Source organism: Myotis davidii, unplaced genomic scaffold (assembly GCF_000327345.1).
Source record: "Myotis davidii unplaced genomic scaffold, ASM32734v1 scaffold266, whole genome shotgun sequence".
NCBI classification, from domain to species: Eukaryota; Metazoa; Chordata; class Mammalia; order Chiroptera; family Vespertilionidae; genus Myotis; species Myotis davidii.
In genome coordinates, this window is record NW_006300032.1 from 3,444,898 (window position 1) to 3,465,599 (window position 20,702).

The 20,702-nt window shown below is 40.7% G+C and overlaps 1 protein-coding gene across 1 annotated transcript in view; it reads left to right on the top strand.

Annotated features, from left to right (window-relative positions):
- Positions 1–20,702, top strand: part of MAP3K5 (mitogen-activated protein kinase kinase kinase 5) — a 174,906-nt gene that overhangs the window by 5,060 nt on the left and 149,144 nt on the right. Inside the window, exon 3 of the mRNA XM_015572060.1 lies at positions 3–165. Within this exon, the coding sequence (XP_015427546.1) occupies positions 3–165 (163 nt within the window). The remainder of the gene's footprint in view (positions 1–2; positions 166–20,702) is intronic.

Sequence of the window (20,702 nt, forward strand, 5' to 3'; positions counted from 1 at the left end):
ATGTGATCAACGAAGAGAGCCAGGGGCAGCAGGTGGTGTCCGAGACCGAGGCCCTGCAGAGCCTGCGGGAGGCGTGCGAGACGGTGGGCGCCACTCTTGAGACCCTTCATTTTGGAAAACTGGACTTTGGGGAGACCACGGTGCTGGACCGTTTTTACAATGCAGGTGCGTGTGTGACCCCTTCCCCGTCCTCCGCGGTCAGGGGCCGCTACCGGGGAGAAAATACAGTTTCCTGGGCAGCAGGCGTGCTTCCCACTTTACTTCTTGCCCCACCTTAGGGGCAGCGAGCGGCGCTGCGCGGCTGCTCCCGGCGCTCGCGGTTCCTAGGAGCGAGTGGGTGCTGGCGCCGGAGCCGGTGTGTATCGGTGCCAACTCCGAGGGACCGACTCGCCCACGGCCACCTGGAGCCCGGGGTCCGCGGGGTCCTCATAAAGAACTTCTATTCATCAGCCCCAATCAGCTCTTCCTCACTCCGTGTCTTGGTTCCTCTTCTGTTAGGTTTGGCCCATATTGTCCTTCTATGTCTACCTGTGACTGTTAGATGACGTTCCCCCCCTTTTTTTCTGTGTAGTTTTGGGAGCACAGAAACCATGACCATGTCAAAGCCAGCCGCACGGGGAGTGTATCTAGGCATTTGCCTGTCATGTCATGATCTCCCGAGTAATTTTACCTAAACAAGTTTAGTGGCTTGAATTTCCCATCTCGTATCAATTTGAACTTGCAAGTAATTACTTCCAAGAGTAATAACCTTGTCACTCATGCTAAACTTGTGTGGTATCTTTTTAGGATTTCAATGAAAGAACTAGGGTCTGGTTTTATTACCCCATACACCAGGATGGGCTGGATAGTGTGTAATTTAACATTGTTTAAAATGCTGATAGGCTATCTTGATAACTAAGACTAAAGTGGCCATTAAGGTGGTTGCTAGCATAAGCTATGAAAAAAATAAGTATATTTTCCGCCTATCACAGATTTCAGTGTTATTGCAGTTCTAGTGACTGAAGCAATTAGCTGTGTTAGCAAATATTAGAAATTAGAACATGTTACTGAAATTAACCTTTAGTAGCCTGTGCAATCAATGTTGAGAGAATATATACTTATTTATTTTTATAAGCATGGGCAGAAAATTTTATTTAATGGTGGTTTCAGACAATAAGGTTCTTGCATTTGTGATCACACAAAACATTTTATATTCCAATCTTGTTTTCAGCTCTGATTGTCTTCAGTTTCTTCAAAACACCTGAATTAGGCTTATGTCAGTTTTGGAATTCATCCAAAGCTGACTATTTTATGAATAAGAACTTCATGTTAAGGAAGTCAGACTAAATAAACTAGGATTTTCTGGTTCTGGGTGTGTTTTTTTTTTTAACAATCTTGGTCTTCATAAGTGAACATGAGTATAATGTAGTGTAGCTTGGTTTTTTGGGTAGCTTGCTATAAAAATTACATAAACATAACTTTTCTAAAAACTGCAGTATTCTTATTCTGGGATTATAATTTGGAAGAAGCTTCGAAGAATTGAAAGATGTGTGAGGGAAACACCCAACCAAATAGCTTATTTTTACTGCACTGACATATTTTTTTATGTGGCTCTATTAAAAAATTGTAAACTGTGAGCCTATTTGAAAGTTTTCTAACAAGGTTCACTTACTGTTTATTGTCTAGAAAGGGGAGAAAGATTAGAGGGGACCTGACCTTTGAACTGTATCTCATTTAATCCTGCAAATAAGCCCATGAAGGAAGTGCCTTCTTACTGTCCTTCTTAGCTGAGAAGACCAAGGGATCATAACTGGCTCCAAGATTCAGGTAGAAGCTAGTCAATGCCAGATTCCGAGCCCGGTGGCTGACTAAAATGGTATGCTTTGCCCTCGCTGCCTCCATTTAGCTGTACTGGTTTGCTCTCAAAGTCAAGGGTAGTTCTCTATCTTGGGATCATATGGTAGGGAGCTGGCAGGGAACTTATGAGCCATTTGGGTACAGTGTGGAAGAGCCACTCTAGAACAGCGGTTCTCAACCTGTGGGTCGCGGCCCCTTAGGGGTTGCCTAAGACCTTCGGAAAACACATATATAATTACATACTGTTTTTGTGATTAATCACTATGCTTTAATTATGTTCAATTTGTAACAATGAAAGTGGGGGTCACCACAACATGAGGAACTGTATTAAAGGGTCGCGGCATTAGGAAGGTTGAGAACACTGCTCTAGGAAGACCAGTGTTTGCAGGCCATCTCTGTCCCATTCCACTTCGAAGGTCCCAGCTTACCCTCTGCCTAGGTGAGTGAATGAAGTTTGAGCCCCCTCATTCAGCATGAAGATGTGACAGAGGTATCTGTTTTGTCCAAACCCTTTGTTTTTCTAAACTGAGGACTGCTGAATCTGAAGGTAGTCCAGCTTTTCTTCTGATGTCTCAGAGAGCAAATGCACCTCATCCACCAGGATTCGGCAGAGTTTTCTGTGAAGGGCCAGATAGTAAATATTTTAGACTTTGCAGCAAGTCTCTCTCACTTTTCAACTGTGCAATTGTTATACAAGAGCAGTCATAAACAATACCTAAACAAATGATCATGGCTATAGTCCGGTGACCTTTATTAATGGACACTGAAATTGGAACTTTATATATTTCACAAAATATAACTCTTTTTTTCTTTTTTCTCCCCACCCATCAAAAAATGTAAAAAGCATTCTTAGCTTGTAAGCTGTACAAAAACAGGCCTGGCAGGATTTTGGTCCCTGGGCCATGCTGACCTTTGTTCTACATCCACCCCTCCATTTGAAAGCTGAATCATTATGATATATATGGGAAGGTACTGCTCCTCAGCTTAGATCTGAGTTTTTATCCTGGCTCTGTTCTGAACCATGCAATTCATCTCCTCCAAAAGGCTTATAAAGTTGACCAGGGATTGAATTAAATTCTGATTTCCCTCATTTAATCCTATAAATTTGCAAAGGCAAGGCAGCGTGGTGTGAGCATTGGAACAAGAGTTTCAAGGTCTGGATTCTGGTCCTTGCTTCTTCTCTGATTGGGAGCAGGTCATTTAAAATCTCGAAAAGATTGGAGGGTTGGAATAAAAGGTTTCTGAGATTCCCTCAGCTCTCAATTTCCATACTTTAAAATTATAACATTATTAATACGCAATGAAGTGTTTTAGTCTGTGGACTTGCATATACACCATGTACCTGGCCCCAAGGAGTTGCGAGTTGGTGGGGAGGGGTGATTGAAAGCCTGGCTCTAGTGGGGCCTCTGAGAGGGTTCACAGAGAATGCCTTGGGCTCCCAGGAAACACATTCTGGAATCAGACAGGTGGATGTGGTGGGTTTGGGGGGTTTAGAAGTGACACCTGATTTAAAAGGAATGTTGGTGTTCACATAGCTCAACTTAATGGCATGAGGAAGAACTTAAAGTTTGGTTACATTTTCACAAGCTTCTTCTATCTATGTGTACTGGTTGGTGTGTTTTTTAAAGAATAGATAGCAGTTAAAGGTTTTCACTGAATTTCCCTGTTTGACCATTAAACTACAATCTGGTTTGTTTTTTAACTACATTTGTCACTCTCTCATTCCTGTTCTGAGGGAAACTAATTTCTAGCAAAGCTTTTTATGAAAATACGTTATGTTTTTATATATACAAGACTATCACTCAGATGGCAAATGCCAAGTTATTATTTCAAGTCCCCTGCAATGTAAATCTCTAGGAGAGCTAAGAGTTGTCAGCGATACAGATGTTAGTTATAAAGAGCTATTCTACTCAGGTACACAGACCCCCAACTGGCAGGGCCTCAAAAAAATTTTTTTAATGAACATAAGTTCTTTGAAATATAGCTAGAATAGGGTTTATTATTCAGCTATTTTACTTATAAGAAAAATGAAACATAAAGTAATTATATTCACTAATCCAGGTTAAGTTATTTAGGGTTGCTGCTTGGAACCAGGAGTACATTTTATGTTAGAAACAGCATTATCCATGGTAGTTATAGTCTAGGACAGCCATGGGCAAACTACGGCCCGCAGGCTGGATCAGGCCCATTTGAAATGAATAAAACTAAAAAAAAAACGACCCGTACCCTTTTATGTAATGATGTTTACTTTGAATTTATATTAGTTCACACAAACACTCCATCCATGCTTTTGTTCCGGCCCACCGGTCCAGTTTAAGAACCCATTGTGGCCCTCGAGTCAAAAAGTTTGCCCACCCCTGGCTGCTGGACTATCCTAGAAGAAGCCGTGTGAACTTAGTATAGTTGAAGTATGAAACCTATTCACTGTTAAACATTCAGGAAAATTATATTACTGAAACCTAAAATTGGGACTTTAAATATACCCATGCCTGTGTTAGAATCAGTAACTTTTGCTTTTATCGATCTTCCGGTAGCATATGGGCCAGAAACCTCTCTTTGGCTTGGTGGTGATGACAGCAGGGGCTGTGGTGAGGTCTGGAATAAAAGAAGGATTGGCATAAGCTTAGAATAAAGGCTAGCTTTTTGCATATAGTGAGTGTATGGAAAAACTCATTATTTATTATTTTGGTCCCTATTTCACCACGGATGAGTGAACACTATCATGCCAATCAACAGAGTAGTGTTTGATCTAAACTACCTTACAGCCCCTTCCCACCTTTCAGTCACTGTATCTTCATGGAAGAAACAAGCCTTAGCAAAATTATCAAGAGAGCCAATGTAAAGGAGAACTACGGTTAAGAAGGGATTTAAAAAATATTTCCCACATGTGTTTTCTCTGGCCTTTTGACTTTTTTTTTGCTGGCTTGCCATTACCCACCCTCTGTGAACCCAAAGCACGGTGTTTCCATTTGCTTTCTTGAAGGCAAAATTATAATTTGCCAAAGAGAGCTTTACTAGAAAATTGGAAAGAAAAGCAAAACTAAGAGGAAAACTCCAAAGGACAAAAGTAAATTTGTTTTTAGGGCATCCATTTCTTACTCTAACTAGTCAACTGCAGATTGCTGTGACTGACCCTGCTTTCCAGGCTCCTGGGATTCTGGTTTCTTCCCTCAACTCCATCTCCTGTGGTCTGCTTAAGGCATTCATCAGTTGGTAGTTCAAGTTGGTTCCACTTGTCGGTGAGGCCTAATTATAAATGCACAGTGTGGCCTTGTCTCACCTGTGGCCTTGGCTGGTGCCAGCCTTCTGGGAGTTTTGTGCTGCAGGTCAGTTCCTCTCTCGTGCTATAGGGACTGTCCCCTGCTTCCTGTTTTGGAGGCCTGGTTAGAGGCACATTCAGTTCCTGTTTCTGGTTTGCAGGATAAAGTTGGTTCACAGCTTCTTTCTGGAGCAATGAGAGATTGGCAAGCACAAAGCCCAGTGAATGTGCAGGTCTCCACCAATAGGTCCCAGCTATTTACTTTCCAAGCAAGTTGCCCCAGGTAGTCCCTTCAAACACTACCCCAACTCACAGGGGGCAAGATGAAAGTTGAGAATGTGGTAAATGAAGGGAGTAGACAGTTGCAGAAACCCACAGCTATGTGGATATCAGGAAGAAAGCAGAAAACTACGGCCTTGGGAAGGTATACTTTTGTTTTGTTTTGTTTTGACTTGTTTAATTGCTGTAAGTGCCTTTATCTTTCTTTTTTAAATCCTCCCCCTAGGATATTTTTCCCATTGATTTTTTTTTTTTTTTGAGAGTAAGTGGAAGGGAGGGAGGAGGGGGAAGAGAGAGAAACATCAATTTGTTGCTATCCATTCACACCCCACCAGGGCTGAGGATTAAGCCTTCAACTGAGGTACATGCCCTTGACTGGGAATCGAACTTGTGACCCTTTGGTCACCAGGCTGATGCTCTAACCACTAAGCAAACTGTCCAGGGCTCTTTTATTTTCTTAATGTAGGTTCATGAAATTGCTCTGACATAAATTTAGCAAGTGACCTTAAATCAGTGGGGTAAGTGGAACATTTGTGGAATCAAGTGGGGTAACTAAGATAGTTGTTCTCAAAATTTTGTCTTGAAAACAGCTTTGCCATCCCATAATTTGGATATAGGTAAGTGGGGAAACTGGCTGTATTTAAGAAAGACACCCTTATTTTCAGGGAGCAAAATTAATCTTGCAAATTTATTTATGGCATAAAAGAAAAAACAGGCCCTGGCCGGTTTGGCTCAGTGGATGGAGTGTTAGCCTGCGGACTCGGGGGTCCTGGGTTCGATTCCGGTCGGGGGCATATGCCTTGGCCACTCAACTTTTATTAGAATCAGAGCAAGAAAATTCTGAGGCCGGGCCTGTCATATTCAAGAGTGTCAGCCTACAGACCGAAGAGTCCCGGGTTCGATTCTGGTCAAGGGCATGTATCTTGGTTGCAGGCGCATGCCCAGTGGAGAGTGTGCAGGAGGCAGCTGATTGATGTTTCTCTCTCATTGATGTTTCTAGCTCTCTATCCCTCTCCCTTTCTCTCTGTGGAAGGATCAATAAAATATATTTTTAAAAAATTTTTAAAAAATTAAAAAAAAAAGAAAAAACAGGAAAGCAAAACAAATGACAAATTATTTAAAAATCCACTGGTGATTCTAATACATTGTGGTTTTTAGTTGCTTTAATATTTTGGCTTTTCTCTCTGGCTGGAGATATTGACTAAAATGTTGATCAAAATATGTATCGAATTATTGGAGAGGGAGAAAGGGGATGAGACAAAGCTGATTTTTATTTCTTTTGTAATCCTCACCAGAGGATATGTTTTATTGATTTTTAGGGAGAGGGGAAGGGAGAGTGAGAGAGAAACTTTGATCAGTTGCCTCCCGTACAAGCCCTGACCTGGATCAAACTGCAACCTTTTTTTGGTGTATAGGACAGTGCTCCAACCAACTGAGCCATCCGACCAGGGCAGAGCTGATTTTTAAAATTCTGTCTAATAATTCCAAAAAATGTTTAAAGTGAGTACTTCTATGCGGGTTTTATTTTGTAGTGTTTTTGTTGTTTTCCCCAAAGAAAACATAAAGAACTAAAAGATGCATAGCCTAGGCTCATTGTGGTAACCTTCTTGGGGGAGGCAGAGGGAGGAGAGAATATATAAATGTTAACACCGTCTTCTACTAAAAAGCATAACAAAGCAGATCTGTGTAACTCAAATGCCACAGAAGCTGTACAGGGTAATAGTAAACATTCCATTACAAGCAAACCTTTTCTGTGATAGTAGGTAATCAACAACGAGGAAAGCAGCTGCCTTTGGTTTATGATTCATACAGGAAGGAAGTTATAATCCTTTGTACAGCAAATCTCTAAAAATGGTTGTGACCAATTATATTAGTATTTTGCAACACTTTTAGTCTCTTCTAAGAATTCTTAAGAGACAGAAACATGGGAAGAGCTGCCCTAGTGAATGTCAGGTCATCTATTCATGGACTCCAAAACATATAAGACCAAGTATTTGCCTAAGCCAGAAAATTCATACTCCTTGCAAAATCTTGGTTACTCCTATTTCTTACTTAAAAATGATCCAATGGGATTAAGTAAATTCAGGGTTTTACATGTCAACTATTCCTTAATGTCACATTCAAGTTTTCTCATATGTTTATTGTGACAAATATTATCTTACACCTGAGCCAGGAGCAGGGGTGGGATTCTTCTGTCCAGGGGCCATGGCTTTTACCTCCAGTTAGGTATTTCTCAGTTCATAGTTTGGTCAAACTGGGGTGCAGCTGATTTTATGTGGCTATATCAGAATCTACACTAATTCTACACTAATAAAAGAGAAACATGGTAATTAGTGTCACTCTGCTACCCTTCCCATTGGCTAATCCCCCTGTCACTCACAGAGTAGGGCCGAGTGATGCAAATTAACTGGCAGCCAAGATGGCGGCCGGCAGCCAGGCAGCTGATGCGAACAGGGAGGCTTGCTTGCTTCAGTGACAGAGAACTCCAGCGTTCCCCGCCTGACTTGCAGGTCTCTCAGCTGCAACTCTAAGCAACTATGTTGCGAATAAAGAAGCTAAAAAAACCCCAGAAACCTGCTTTACTCAGTGGGGCTTCAGCCAGCCCGACTGCAACATTGTATCAAATACAGATGGTAAACAAAGACCAGAAACCTGTTTTCAGCAGCTGAGGCCTCAGAGCTAAAGCTGGCCAAGAATAAAAAAGAAAAAAAGAAAAAACGGAGCGGTTGGGAGCTTCAGTCCCAGCCTGAAAACAGCCCTCAGCCCCTCACCCAGACTGGCCAGGATCCCAGTGGGGACCCCCACCCTGATCCAGGACACCCTTCAGGGCAAACCAGCCAGCCCCACCCATGCACCAGGCCTCTACCCTATATAGTAAAGGGGTAATATGCCTCCCAGCACCGGGATCAGCGGAGCTGCGAGGCCTCCCGGCACCGGGATCAGCGTGACAGGGGGCAGCGCCCAACCCCCCTGATCGCCCTGCAGCTCTGTGTGTGACAGGGGACGGGGCCCCAACCCCCCCGGCCCCCGTGGGGCCTGCTCTGTGTGTGATGGGGTAGAGCCATAACCTCCCCATCTGCCCTGCCCTGAGTGTGACAGGGGGTGGAGCCCCAACCCCCCTGAAGGGCCCTGCTCTGTGCGTGACAGGGGGTGGCGCCGCAACCTCCCCATCGACCCTGCCTTGAGTGTGACAGGGGGCGGTGCCCCAACCCCCCAATCGGCCCTACCCTGAGCGTGACTGAGGGTGGCATCGCAACCTCCCAATCTGCCCTGCTCTGTGCATGACAGGGGGCGACGCCCTAACTCCCCAATTGGCCCTGCTCTGAGCCCGACCAGGGGCTGCACCTAGGGATTAGGCCTGCCCTCTGCCACCCGGGAGCAGGCCTAAGCCAGCAGGTCGTTATCTCCCAAGGGGTCCCAGACTGCTAGAGGGCACAGGCCGGTCTGAGGGACCCCCCTTCCCTCGAGTGCACAAATTTTTGTGCACTGGGCCTCTAGTGATAATATAAATGTATGTTGTCCTATACAGTGTAATACTCCTTTGATCATCTTATTACCTCCATACAGTAAATAAATGTGGCCATATAGTTATCTATATTTGACAGTTGAGGAAACTCCTCCTTGGAAAGGGTATGTGACTTGGCCAGAATAAATCAAGTGATTGAGTAGGAGTCCAACTCAGGTCTTCTGACTTCCAAATTCATGTGTTTTCCCCACTGTACCACACTTTCCCTCCCTGCAGGGGAAAATATTTTGAAGTATATATGCTGTTCAAGAGGATCAGTTCTAGCATCTTGGTCCATGTACCATTATTATGAGGAAGAGTCATGGTAGTGATACTTAAGTTCTGGTGCCCTTTTACTAAAGAATTTCACTGATTTCTTATTAACAGTCTTGTAAAGTAATCCGTCCGTAAACTGACCTTGTCATTTCTCTATCAATACCAAAGAGGGTCTACAGCATAGACTGAGTCCTGGTTGCCAGTTTATTGCCTGGAGCTGTAAACTGGGCTTCCTCCAGACAAGTCGTAGGCTATTTTCTGGACATGGTAGTAGGATGGGCTGCCAAGTGACAGACCAGGCCTTTCTCTGGAGTAAGTCAGAAAGCTGAATTGACAACACAGCCTGGGAAGATTTCTTTTCCCTGGTTTCCTGAGAAATTCTGCCTCCTGAGTCTGATTCATTTTTCTCTAATGTTAGAGTATATTCCCAGTAATTCAGTTCTATAAGCACTTATTCATTGCCTGTGATGTGCCTTTTACTCTGATAGATGTATGGAAAAATGACAAAGGAAAAGCAGGCCTAAATCTACAGGATAATAGAGGCTTATGAAATATCTGTTTCCATGGGAAAAATTGATGCTAAGGAGGAAGGCAGGACGAACTACCTATACTCCCATTTTCCCTACCCAACTGATTCTTTTAAAAAAATCATTAAAAAAAATTTCAAGTTACAAAACATTTCAGTCTTAAAGTACATAAAATAGTATATAACACTCATGCATTCACTACAGAAATACAATAGCTGTTAAACGTTTGGAGATTTGTTTTCCTTCTCTTCCTCTTTCTTTTAGAGAAATAAATAATTCTGGATAAAACTGAAAGCTCCTTTCTACCACATCAATTTTCCTTCCTATGAAAGTGTTCCTTCGTCAGAAGTACTGAATTATAATTTTCAAAAATCTAAAATCATGGCTCTCTAAAATGTGAACAAATGGCAAAAATTTAATTTAATTAACTATTATTAAATGAGAAAACCACTAAGATATTAAAATTATTGCAAAGGAGAATTTAAAGAGCTGATATCATACACACACACAATCAGGAACGCTGAAATAAATTTGCTAATAGATGCAAAACTGAATAATGCCTGTAAGGCAATTCTATAAGTATAGACGTTAGAGTCATCTTTTCTACACAGGAGAAATCAATTGTATCTACGAAGTAATTTTCATTTGTATTGCTGTGACAAGAGTTATTTGCATTGCTGTAAGGTTTGTGCAGCACTGTAAAATGGTCTTATCACCAGGACAATCAAAGGTGCACGTCCTTTTAAAATCCAATATTTCCTAGAGAATGTGTTACACAAAGCCCAGCCCTCCACTGGGAGGATACCCACTACTCTCTTTTGCCAATTTCCAAGTCTTTGACAACTTTTCTTCACGGTTAGTCATTTTCAGCAGGCTCTGTGCCTGTGGTTTTCTCACGTGCTCTTACCCAACCTGAGTTAAAGGGCCTGTTTTCTTTTCTCAGCTGCTCTGCCATCTGAAGCTGGGATCACCCTGAGAAGGTCCCAGATTAACTTGTTCTAATCCTAATTGTTTCAGGTCAGAAACATGTACAAACTGGATATTAGGATGTCCAGCCCCTAGGTTTGGATGTGATAAGAGTTACAAGACACATGCCAGAACCAAGGTACACATCTTTTAAAAATCAGATAGTTCCCAGAGGTGGATTGGCTAGAACCAAATCAGAAATATGCCAGTGGGATGCCTGCAGTGTCTTCAGTTTTACACTGGGAAATCATTATCATCATTAATGGAAACTTTAGTAGTTTAGACTGCTTCAAATAGGCTTATGAAAAAAATCCTTATAATCCTATATAATAAAAGGCTAATAAGCAAATTGACCGAACAGTGGAATGACCGGTCGCTATGATGCACACTGGCCACCAGGGGGCAAACACTCAATGCAGGAGCTGCCCCCCGGTGGTCAGTGTACTCCCACAGGGGGAGCGCTGCTCAGCCAGAAGCTGGGCTCATGGCTGGTGAGTGCAGGGACGGTGGTAGTCGGACATCCCCCGAGGGCCCCTGGACTGAGAGTGTGCAGGCCAGGCTGAGGGACCCCCCTGAGTACACAAATTCCATGCATTCGGCTTCTAGTATTATATAAAGGGCTGGCAAATTGCTGTGAAATTCTATATGCCAAATAGTATATTACTTTGGTCTTGTAATCTGATCTACCCACATGAACAATATACATTACGACATGCTGTACCAATCAGTGGACATATTTGATTTTATTCACTCTTTAAAACAGCTCCATGAAGCTGATAGCATCAGAAGACCAATTTTACGTATGGGGGAACTGTGACCCTGCAAGAATTATTAACTTTCCCAGTCATATGGCTATAAGGGGCAGAGCCAACTTTTGATCCCAAACCTGATTGTTCCTTTATAGTTATGCTCTCCTGTCTCCCAGAAATAAATTTTCTATTTGAAAGTACTTAATTGTCTTTAATACCAGGATTACAGTATTATCAGTAGACATTTATTAAATACTTAGAATATTTTTTTCTAAGGTCTGTACAAAATTAAGTTAAAAGAGTGCAGTTTCTGCATTTTATGATCTTATAGTCTACCCCATTGAGTTCAACAATTTAATAAATATTGGGAGCCTACCACATACAAGGTGATGCTCTAAGTAGTGAATAAGAAACAAATCCAAGGGATTTTTTTTAATATTATAGTTTTAATGACCACTCAAGAATGCCTACATTTTTTATATGTTTTTATTGATTTTAAAGAGGAAGGGAGAAGGATAGAGAGATAAAAATACCGGTGAAAAACATCAATCGGCGGCCTCTTGCACACCCCTACTGGGAATTGAACCTGCAACCTGGGCATGTGCCCAGATTGGGAATCAAACTGGCAACCTCTTGGTTCATGCATCAAAGCTCAACCACTGAGTCACACCGGCTAGGCTCCAAGGGAAATTTTTAAGGACTCATAATGTAAGTGATTTCATTGAATTGTACATTTGAGAACATTTATTGCTGCTATAATGGAACATGCATTGGAAATAAAAATCTTACATACCTATAAATGCTTTAGGCTCATCACTTATTTTTATATGAAATTAGTATTGAAAAGTATTTAAATAAATTCCCAGATTTTATTAAAATTACTTAAGGTTTTTAAAAAATAAATATTGATATGATATAATTAAATCAAATTCCAAGTGGGTATTATAATTTCTTAATGAAGAATTTTTTAAAAAAATTATTGATTTTTTACAGAGAAAAGAGAGAGGGGTAGAGAGTTAGAAACATCTATCAGTTGCTTCCTGCACACCTCCTACTGGGGATGTGCCCACAACCAAGGTACATGCCCTTGACCGGAATCAAACCTGGGAATCGAACATGGGACCTTTTAGTCTGCAGACCGCTGCTCTATCCACTGAGCCAAACCGGTTAGGGCATGAAGAATATTTTTTATACAGACCCTTATGGAAGCAAATGGAGTTATGGCTTGAGACTTGAAACTTTTTTCTTATGTATTGTTTTTCTAGTAGTAGAATTTGATTTGTATTTAAATTCTCTTGTATTAATTTTTTCAGTTTTTGAAAAAAATCTAGGCTGTTTTAGATCATTGAAATATGCCAACGATGTCATTTCAATTTAGTATTCTTTAGGTCTATAGTCCATAATTGTGTTGCTTTCTTGTTGCTAATGTATGGAGTGTATGCCCCTTGGTTGACAGCCAAGTCAACCGAATGCCAAATTATTGAATATCTGGGTCAGAATGAGAATAGTAAACAAAATTTCATTTAGATGATGGAATCTAGACGGCAGATATGCATTGGATACATAATAGATGCAGAACCATATGTGTATTATGATACATAGACAATGACTTATAAGGTTGAAATGTAGGCTACCTTTGAAAGTTTTAAGCAACATTTATGAATTACACTTTCCATAATATGTCTAATTATTTTTTATGTACATCAGCTCTACTAAAACAATTCCTCAATTTTTAGCACTTGGTCTTTGGAAGCTAGTTTTGGTTGACCTAGTGAAAATTCAGACATTCATATCTGGACAGTAAGCTTTTAGGTTTTCAAAATTAACTTCTGGTCATTTTCCCAGAGATGCATAATGGCCTAATGTTTACATATTATCAGAGTAAGAAAAGGTTTGTAGGCAATCTAGAGGGGTAGGGAGTCTAGCTGTAAAATTTGTGTGTGTGTGTGTGTGTGTGTGTGTGTGTATTATTTGCAAAGCACAGTTGGGGTGTAAGTTGCTTGGTTTGACCTAGTGAAATTAGAGAACAATTTTGCAGCTTGCATGTGAGTTATGACAAACATGGTTGGCTTGACTTTTCTTGCCAAGCAACTTAGCGTTGCCTATATTTTATGTGCTTACCATGTGGTAGTTGGTAAATCTGAAGTAAAATTGGAAAGGAGATGCTAGCCTAGACTCTTCACAGAGTCCCAGACTATTCTTTCCTTTATAAAATCAGTAGTGTAGAAAATTCATTTAATCATTAAATATAACCCATGACTGGGATATCCAAGGACTGAACCTGCTGTGTTTATTAGAATGAATGTTGACCTGCAGGTCTGCATTCTTTGTTTCCAAAGTCTGAAATTAAGAGTTGTCAGCATTATGAAATCTTTGCACAGTTGTGCTTTTGACTTAACATGTAAGCTCTAGGAGTATTTTGTTAGTGTTTGCTAGACCATTTCGAGTACATTCGAATGAGCGGCGTACCTGTGTCATAGGGGTTACTTTTTTTTAATCCTCACCTGAGAACATGCTTAGAGAGAGGAGGAGAGAGAGAAACATTGATGTAAGAAACATCAATCAGCCGCCTTCTATATGCATCCCAACTGAGGACTGAAGCTGCAACCCAGGCATGTGCCCTGACCTGAAATTGAACCGGCAACCTTTTGGTGCATATGACAATGTGACAACGCTCAGCCAACTGACACTCAACCAACTGATACACTCCAGCTGGGCCGTAGGGCTTACTTTTGATTAATTTATGTCACACCAAGGTACAGGTAACAGAAATTTATATTTATGAACATAGTATGTTTACGAAGTTCACTTTTTAAATTTAAATTCTTTATTGTTTAAAGTATTACATATGTCTCCCTTTCCCCCCATTGATCTCTCCCCAGCCACTCCCACCCCCAGCACATGCCCTCACCCCCCTACTGTCTGTGTCCATTGGTTATGTTCATATGCAGGCATACAAGTCCTTTGGTTGATCTCTTACCCACCCCCATCCCCTGCTGTCCCTCTTAGGTTGGATGGTCTGTTCAATGCTTCTATGACTCTGGCTTTATTTACAAAGTTCACCTTTTAAGGGATTTTTTGTTTTTTAAGAAATGAGCTACATGCAAATATATGCGAATTAAGAAGGCAAGTTATAGGAGCATTTAAAAGCTGCTAATGTGTATAAATATTTATTAGTATTCATTAATGACAGGTGAGGGAATGGCTTACCTGGATTTATGGAAAGTTTAAATGTTCAGACAGAATCCTGTTTTCCTGAGTCTTTGTTTAAGGCAACAGAAGTCAGAAAAAAGACAGTTCCTGGCAAGAATTTGTGTGTGACAGAGCTTAAATAACCTTTATGGAGTTTTATGATTACATTTATAATTGTCGTTACCTGTGGGTCATTTGATGCCCATTTATGAAATCTTTGAGCAGGTAAAACCTTGATATCCTAAGAATGACACTCTTCTACTTCAGCTAAATCTCTTACACTTGGAACCCAAACTAAGATATTTCCCTGGTTTGCTTCCCACAGTGACATATTTTTACTATTTGGTGAAATGTAGATAAGTCATGGAAAAGTGCTGCTCACAATATCCAAACTTCATGGAGCTCAGGACTCTGCATTTAGTTAGCTTGTATTTAAAAAAGTGTGTTTCATCTTGTTAAATATATAGCAAACACTCTTTATTTTTAAAATGTATCTTGATTGATTTCAAAGAAGAAGGGAGAGGGAGATAGAAACATGAATGATGAGAGAGAATCACTGATTGTCTGCCTCCTGCACACCTACGGGGGATGGAGCCCCCAACCAGGGCAGGTGCCCTGACAGGGAATTGAACCGTGACCTCCTGGTTCATAGGTCAATGCTCAACCACTGAGCCACACTGGCTGGGCTATAGCAAACATTCTTGGTTATCAAGGTTTGTAGCTGCTTCTCATTACCTATTTTCATTCATTTTAAATCTAGAATAGCCCAAAAAGGGCCAGACTCTACCCTCAAGTGGTCCCAGAAGCAAGTGAGTTGTTCACACAAAAGCTGTTGTCATTGTATTGTGAGTTGAAAATTTTGAAGCAAAACTGCACGATGGCATTTATATGTTGCTGTTTCTTTTTTTTTTTAAATTGTTGAAGGTGATTGCCTCTGAGCAGCAGGCTATGCCCCCCATTTTTAAAAAAAATACGTTTTTATTGATTTTAGAAGGAGAAGAAGGAAGAGGAAGTGAGAGATCGAAACATCCATGAGAGAGAAACATCAACATCAATAGGCTGCCTCCTGCATGTTCCCTGGTGGGGATCAAGTCTGCGACCAGGGCATGTGACCTGACCAGGAATCCAACCGGTGACCCTTCAGTGCATGGGTCGACATTCAACCACTGAGCCATACAGAGAAACACTTACTATTGCTTCATATATGCTTCCCAACTGGGGATCGAACCCCCAACCTAGGTAATGTGCCCTGTCCAGGAATTGAACCCTCAACCTCTTGGTGTTCAGGACAGTGCTCCCACCAACTGAGCCTCCTGCCAGCGCATGTTGCTGTTTCTTAATTTTCCTAGATCACTGCTGTTTGTTTCATAGGCTTCTGCTTTCCTCTGAAAATATCATTAGACATATTGGAATAATTTTGAAGAGGCAGATGTATGAAGCAACCATGATTTTCCTGCTTTCAAATTCTGTTTTGAGGGGTTTGTTCTTTTTGTTTTATTTGTCAGGATAGTAAGAGGTTTTTACCTAAACAGAGTTCTGTGCCAGAGCATAAGGCACACTTAATTTGAGAAGATTTTTCTGTGAGCATTAAAGGAGAAATGGGCTATGATTGGAGACTCCTAATCTGCTTTCAGTTTCTGGTTATCTGATCTACATGCTGAATGCTTAGTTTATGGCTTGGATTGGGTTATAAACTTCTGATGATTTTATATTTAGTGTATATGAATTACCTTTTTCAAGACTTGTAATTGTCCCCTTTAGCCATAGAACACAGTATTGTTCAACTTTTAAGCTATAATATGTGTTCACCAGGAATTCTTTTTACTGGATGCACCATATTGCATAGTTATTTATAGGTTTAAGGTTATCATGTTTATTTAAACTAAGAATAATTGTGCAAGTATTTGTCTATTTTTATTCTCTCTTTAAGATCTGTGTAATTTTTAATTGCATGTTTGTTATTTACCTCTTTTATCCACTAATTCTTAAAATAATCCTTTAAAAGCTATTAAATAAATCTCGATTTGTTTTAAGATTTAGTTTTTCAATGCACACTTTCTTTAGTGGATATAAAAAAAGCTGTTGCTCCATAAATCTTGCATCATATGTGAAATGACTAAGAAGGAACATCTGAAAAAGTGAAGTCCAGTGTGATAGGATATTGAGAAATCCTTTACTAGAAAAGTCTCAGATCCAAGGAGCAGTTATAGACACTTTAAAGGATTGATAAAATATAATTTCATGTCTTCTCCTTGTCTGTCTTGTTTATCGTGTATCTCTAGCACCTAATTAGTGCTTGGCACATAATAGACACTTGGTACATGTTGATGGACTGAATATATGAGTATGGCACTTTCCACTCCTAGCATTTTAAAAACATTTTTATTTTTCAATTACAGTTGGAATTAAATACTACTTTATATTAGTTTCAGGCGTACAGCATAGTGTGGTTAGACATTCATATACTTCACAAAGTGATCCTATTGATAATTCTAGTACCCACCTGGCACCATACATAGTTACTACAATATTATTGACTATATTCCAATGCTGTACTTCACATCCATGTAACTACCAATTTTTATTTCTTAATCCCTTTATCCTTGTTACCCCCAACTCCTCTCCCATCTGGCAACCATCAGTCTATTTTCTATGTCTATGAGTCTATTTTGTTTTGTTTGTTCATTTATTTTGTTCTTTAGATTCCCAAAACTATCTAATAAGTGAAATTATACAGTATTTGTCTTTCTCTGTCTGACTTATTTAACTTAGCATAAATAAGTTTTGATAAATAGGTCCATCCATTTTGTTGCACATGGTAAGATTTCATTCCTTTTTATGCCTGAGTAATACTCTATTGTATATATGTACCATAGCTTTTTTAGCCGCTTGTCTCCTGATGAACATCTGGGTTGCTTCCATTTCTTGGTTATTGTAAATAAGGCTGCAAGGAACACAGGGGTGCTCTGTAAAATTTTTTAATGATCTCTGTCCCCAACCACAAATTTCTACCTGTACAGTTTTCTTGAGTCAGATATCCTACTACCCAGTACCCTAAAACCCAGTTGTTGATGGCTATATCTGATAATGAAGGGCATGAGTCAACGCTCCAGATAATCAGCTGGTCTGTTCATTACCATGGGTGAATTGAAATAAAGTTTGGAACAGCAAGAACAAAGCTTTGATCCACTTGGCTATGAGATCAGTGGTGACCAGCTATTTTTTGTTTTTAGATTGTGAGTGATCCCAGGGGTCATTGTTATGGGCAGTGCTTCTCTGAGTTATTGATTGGCCTTGTTTTGAAGAGGAAACTAGAGCTTCAACTCAGAAACTTACTCTGTAGAACAGTTGGTGTGGCTTTGCAGGTGAGGTGTTTATGCAGTCTGTCTCTGACTGCAAGCCGGGTAGGGGTTGACTTGACTCCTGCCTTCACCTGTAGTTTCTGTGGTTTCCTGCTTTACCAGAATGATTCATCCCCCCTCAGGAGTATTTCTTGGATTGTGGATAATCTAAGCATGTTCTCATTGGGGACTTATATCTCCAGTGATCATAGGATTAGGAAAAAAAAAATCATGTCTTAGCAATGGAAGGGCAACCATACATTGTAGTGATCAAAGTGGACCCTGTATCTGACAGACCTCTGTGTTTGAATCTTGGCCCTGTCACTTATAGGTTTTGTATTTTTACTTTTCTAAGCCTCAGTTTTCTCATCTGTAAGATGGGGTCAAGCAGTCATTGCCTTATAGGCCTATTGAGAAGGTTAGACAGGATCGTGCATGTAAGGAACTTTGTACAGTGCCTGACATGTCACAAACTGTTGGAATAAAAAGGACTTTTAAAAAGGTGAAGTGATTAAGCAGTACAAATTGGTAGTTACAGAACAGTCATGGGAATGTGAAGTAGCAGTGTAGGAGACATAGTTAATAATATTGTGATAACTATATATGTGGCTAGGTGGTACTTGAAGCAGCAGGGGTGCCACTCTATAGAGTACATAATTTTCTAACCATTTTGCTGTTTATCAAAACTAAGACAGAATAATATTGAATGTAAACTGTAATAGAAAAATTTTAAAGGGTAAAAAAACCCCAGGATTTTAGAGGCTAATTCAGTACTTTATCTGATGCATGAATGTACCAAAAGGCTTTTAGATGTACTTTTGATATTTTTGTGTGGGGGTGGGGGAATCTAATGATGACTTCTGAATTTTTGTTAAGACTATTTAAAAAGTTCTCCTCTGCCTGGGTATTTTGTGGTGGGTTGGTAGAGGGAGAAGATCCTGGAAACATGTGTGGCAAAGTGACAGATTTGCAGAGAGCTGCAGTGTAACCAACCCTACAGCGTTCACATGTCCCAGCTTTAGAAATGTGGTGGGAAGAACACAAGCTTTAGGGTTATGAGGTTTGTTTTGAGTTTCAGTTCTGCCTTTTACATATCCCCTCTGCAATGAGAAAGCCTATATTTTCCCATGATTTTGAGGATTAAGTGAGAATAGGAGTAGGCACATGGAAGGCCGTTGGCCAACATTTATATATTCACAGTGTTTATTATTGTGGGAGGTCTGAGTTTCAATTTCTTTGGCCATATAATAAACCACACAAAATACAGTGACTTTAAATAGCAACCTGTTATCTCTCATAGCTTAGTGGGTTGACTAGGTTCAGTTGTGTGGTTCCTCCATTTTATATAAAGTTGGTTGGGTCTGCAGTCACCTGGGGACTGGACTGGACTGGAATATCCAAGAAGGCTCATTCTCATGACTGGATGTTGAGACGGGCTATCTTCAGGGGCCTCAGTTCTCTTTCTTTGGCCTCACTGCATGGCCAGGCTGACCTCCTCACATGCTGTTTGCATTCTGAGAGGAGGTGTCCTATGAATGAGAGTTTCAAGAAGAAGGAAGTGGAAGCTATCAGCTTTCTTACGTTTTGATCTCAAAATTCTCAGAACATGACTTTTGCTCCATTCTGTTGATCAAAGCAATCATAGTGCCAACCCGCACTCAAGAAGAGGGAGGATCCTCAATGGTGAGTGGGCACATGCATACAGGGGGTAAAGGATTGGTGGTGGCCATCTTTGGAAACATCTGCCCCACAGTCTGAATGTTCTTGCATGCTTCTGTAGATCGTGTAGGTGAGCACATGTGGACACTGCTCATCAACAGGTCAGTAGCTCTCTGCGTGCACCCTTCTACCTGGTACCTGAGTCATGGAGAGAAACAGGCCTTGCCCTTGAGTAGTCATTAGATTTTCAGAAAGGAGCAACTAAAACTCAAAATGGAAGGTACTGGAATAGCTTCAGCAAGAATGTGCATTACCTGGAAGAATTTTTTTCCTCTATAAATTTTTAGTGTCAACAAATAAGACTGGTAGAAAATTTACTGTCATGAGACTTTGCTGTCCAACAGAAGAACATCTGCCTGAAAGCTGACCTGTTTCCCCAGATATTTGGGTTAAATAGGATTAGATGGTTGGATAGAGACAGAAAAGCTAAAGATTTGCAATGGCTGGTGCTTGAAGTGGAGAGGCAATGAATAATTTTGTGTAGATGCTGTTTATACATCAAAGACTTCATCGTTGCTGATTGTGCAAAAAGGTGGAGAATTGTCATTTTAAAGGATATGCAAATTAACCAGCATCCAAGACTCCTTCCCCCATCTCAGCCTTGGGAATGGACAGAATTTGTCATTTTTATTCTTTAGCTGTCAGAGGGCGAGGCAGTAAAGGATTGGGGTCCCAGGGAGGACTAGGTGGTAGCAATGGTCATTAACCCAGAGACTTCTGGAGGCTGGGTTGAGAGAAGGGGGGATGGCCTTCCCTGAGGGTCAAGTGCAAATATGAGTGTGTGGTTCATGGACTGGTTTAATCTGCAGGCAACCTGCCTATCCATAGAGGGTTTTACAGCCAGCATGAAAGTTTCCAGAGAGATAAAGACTGAGTACAGGAGGTACTTTCTCTTGTTTAATTTTCCTTGGTGCTTCCCCCTTGTTTAATTCTAGGCTTTAGATATTCAACCCGAAGTTTACTTTTCTTTTTGTGCTTTTCCTGACCTAAGCCCTACTCCTGCCTTACCCTCACACACCTTCTCTGTCTTATATCTGTGTTGTCCATGGACTG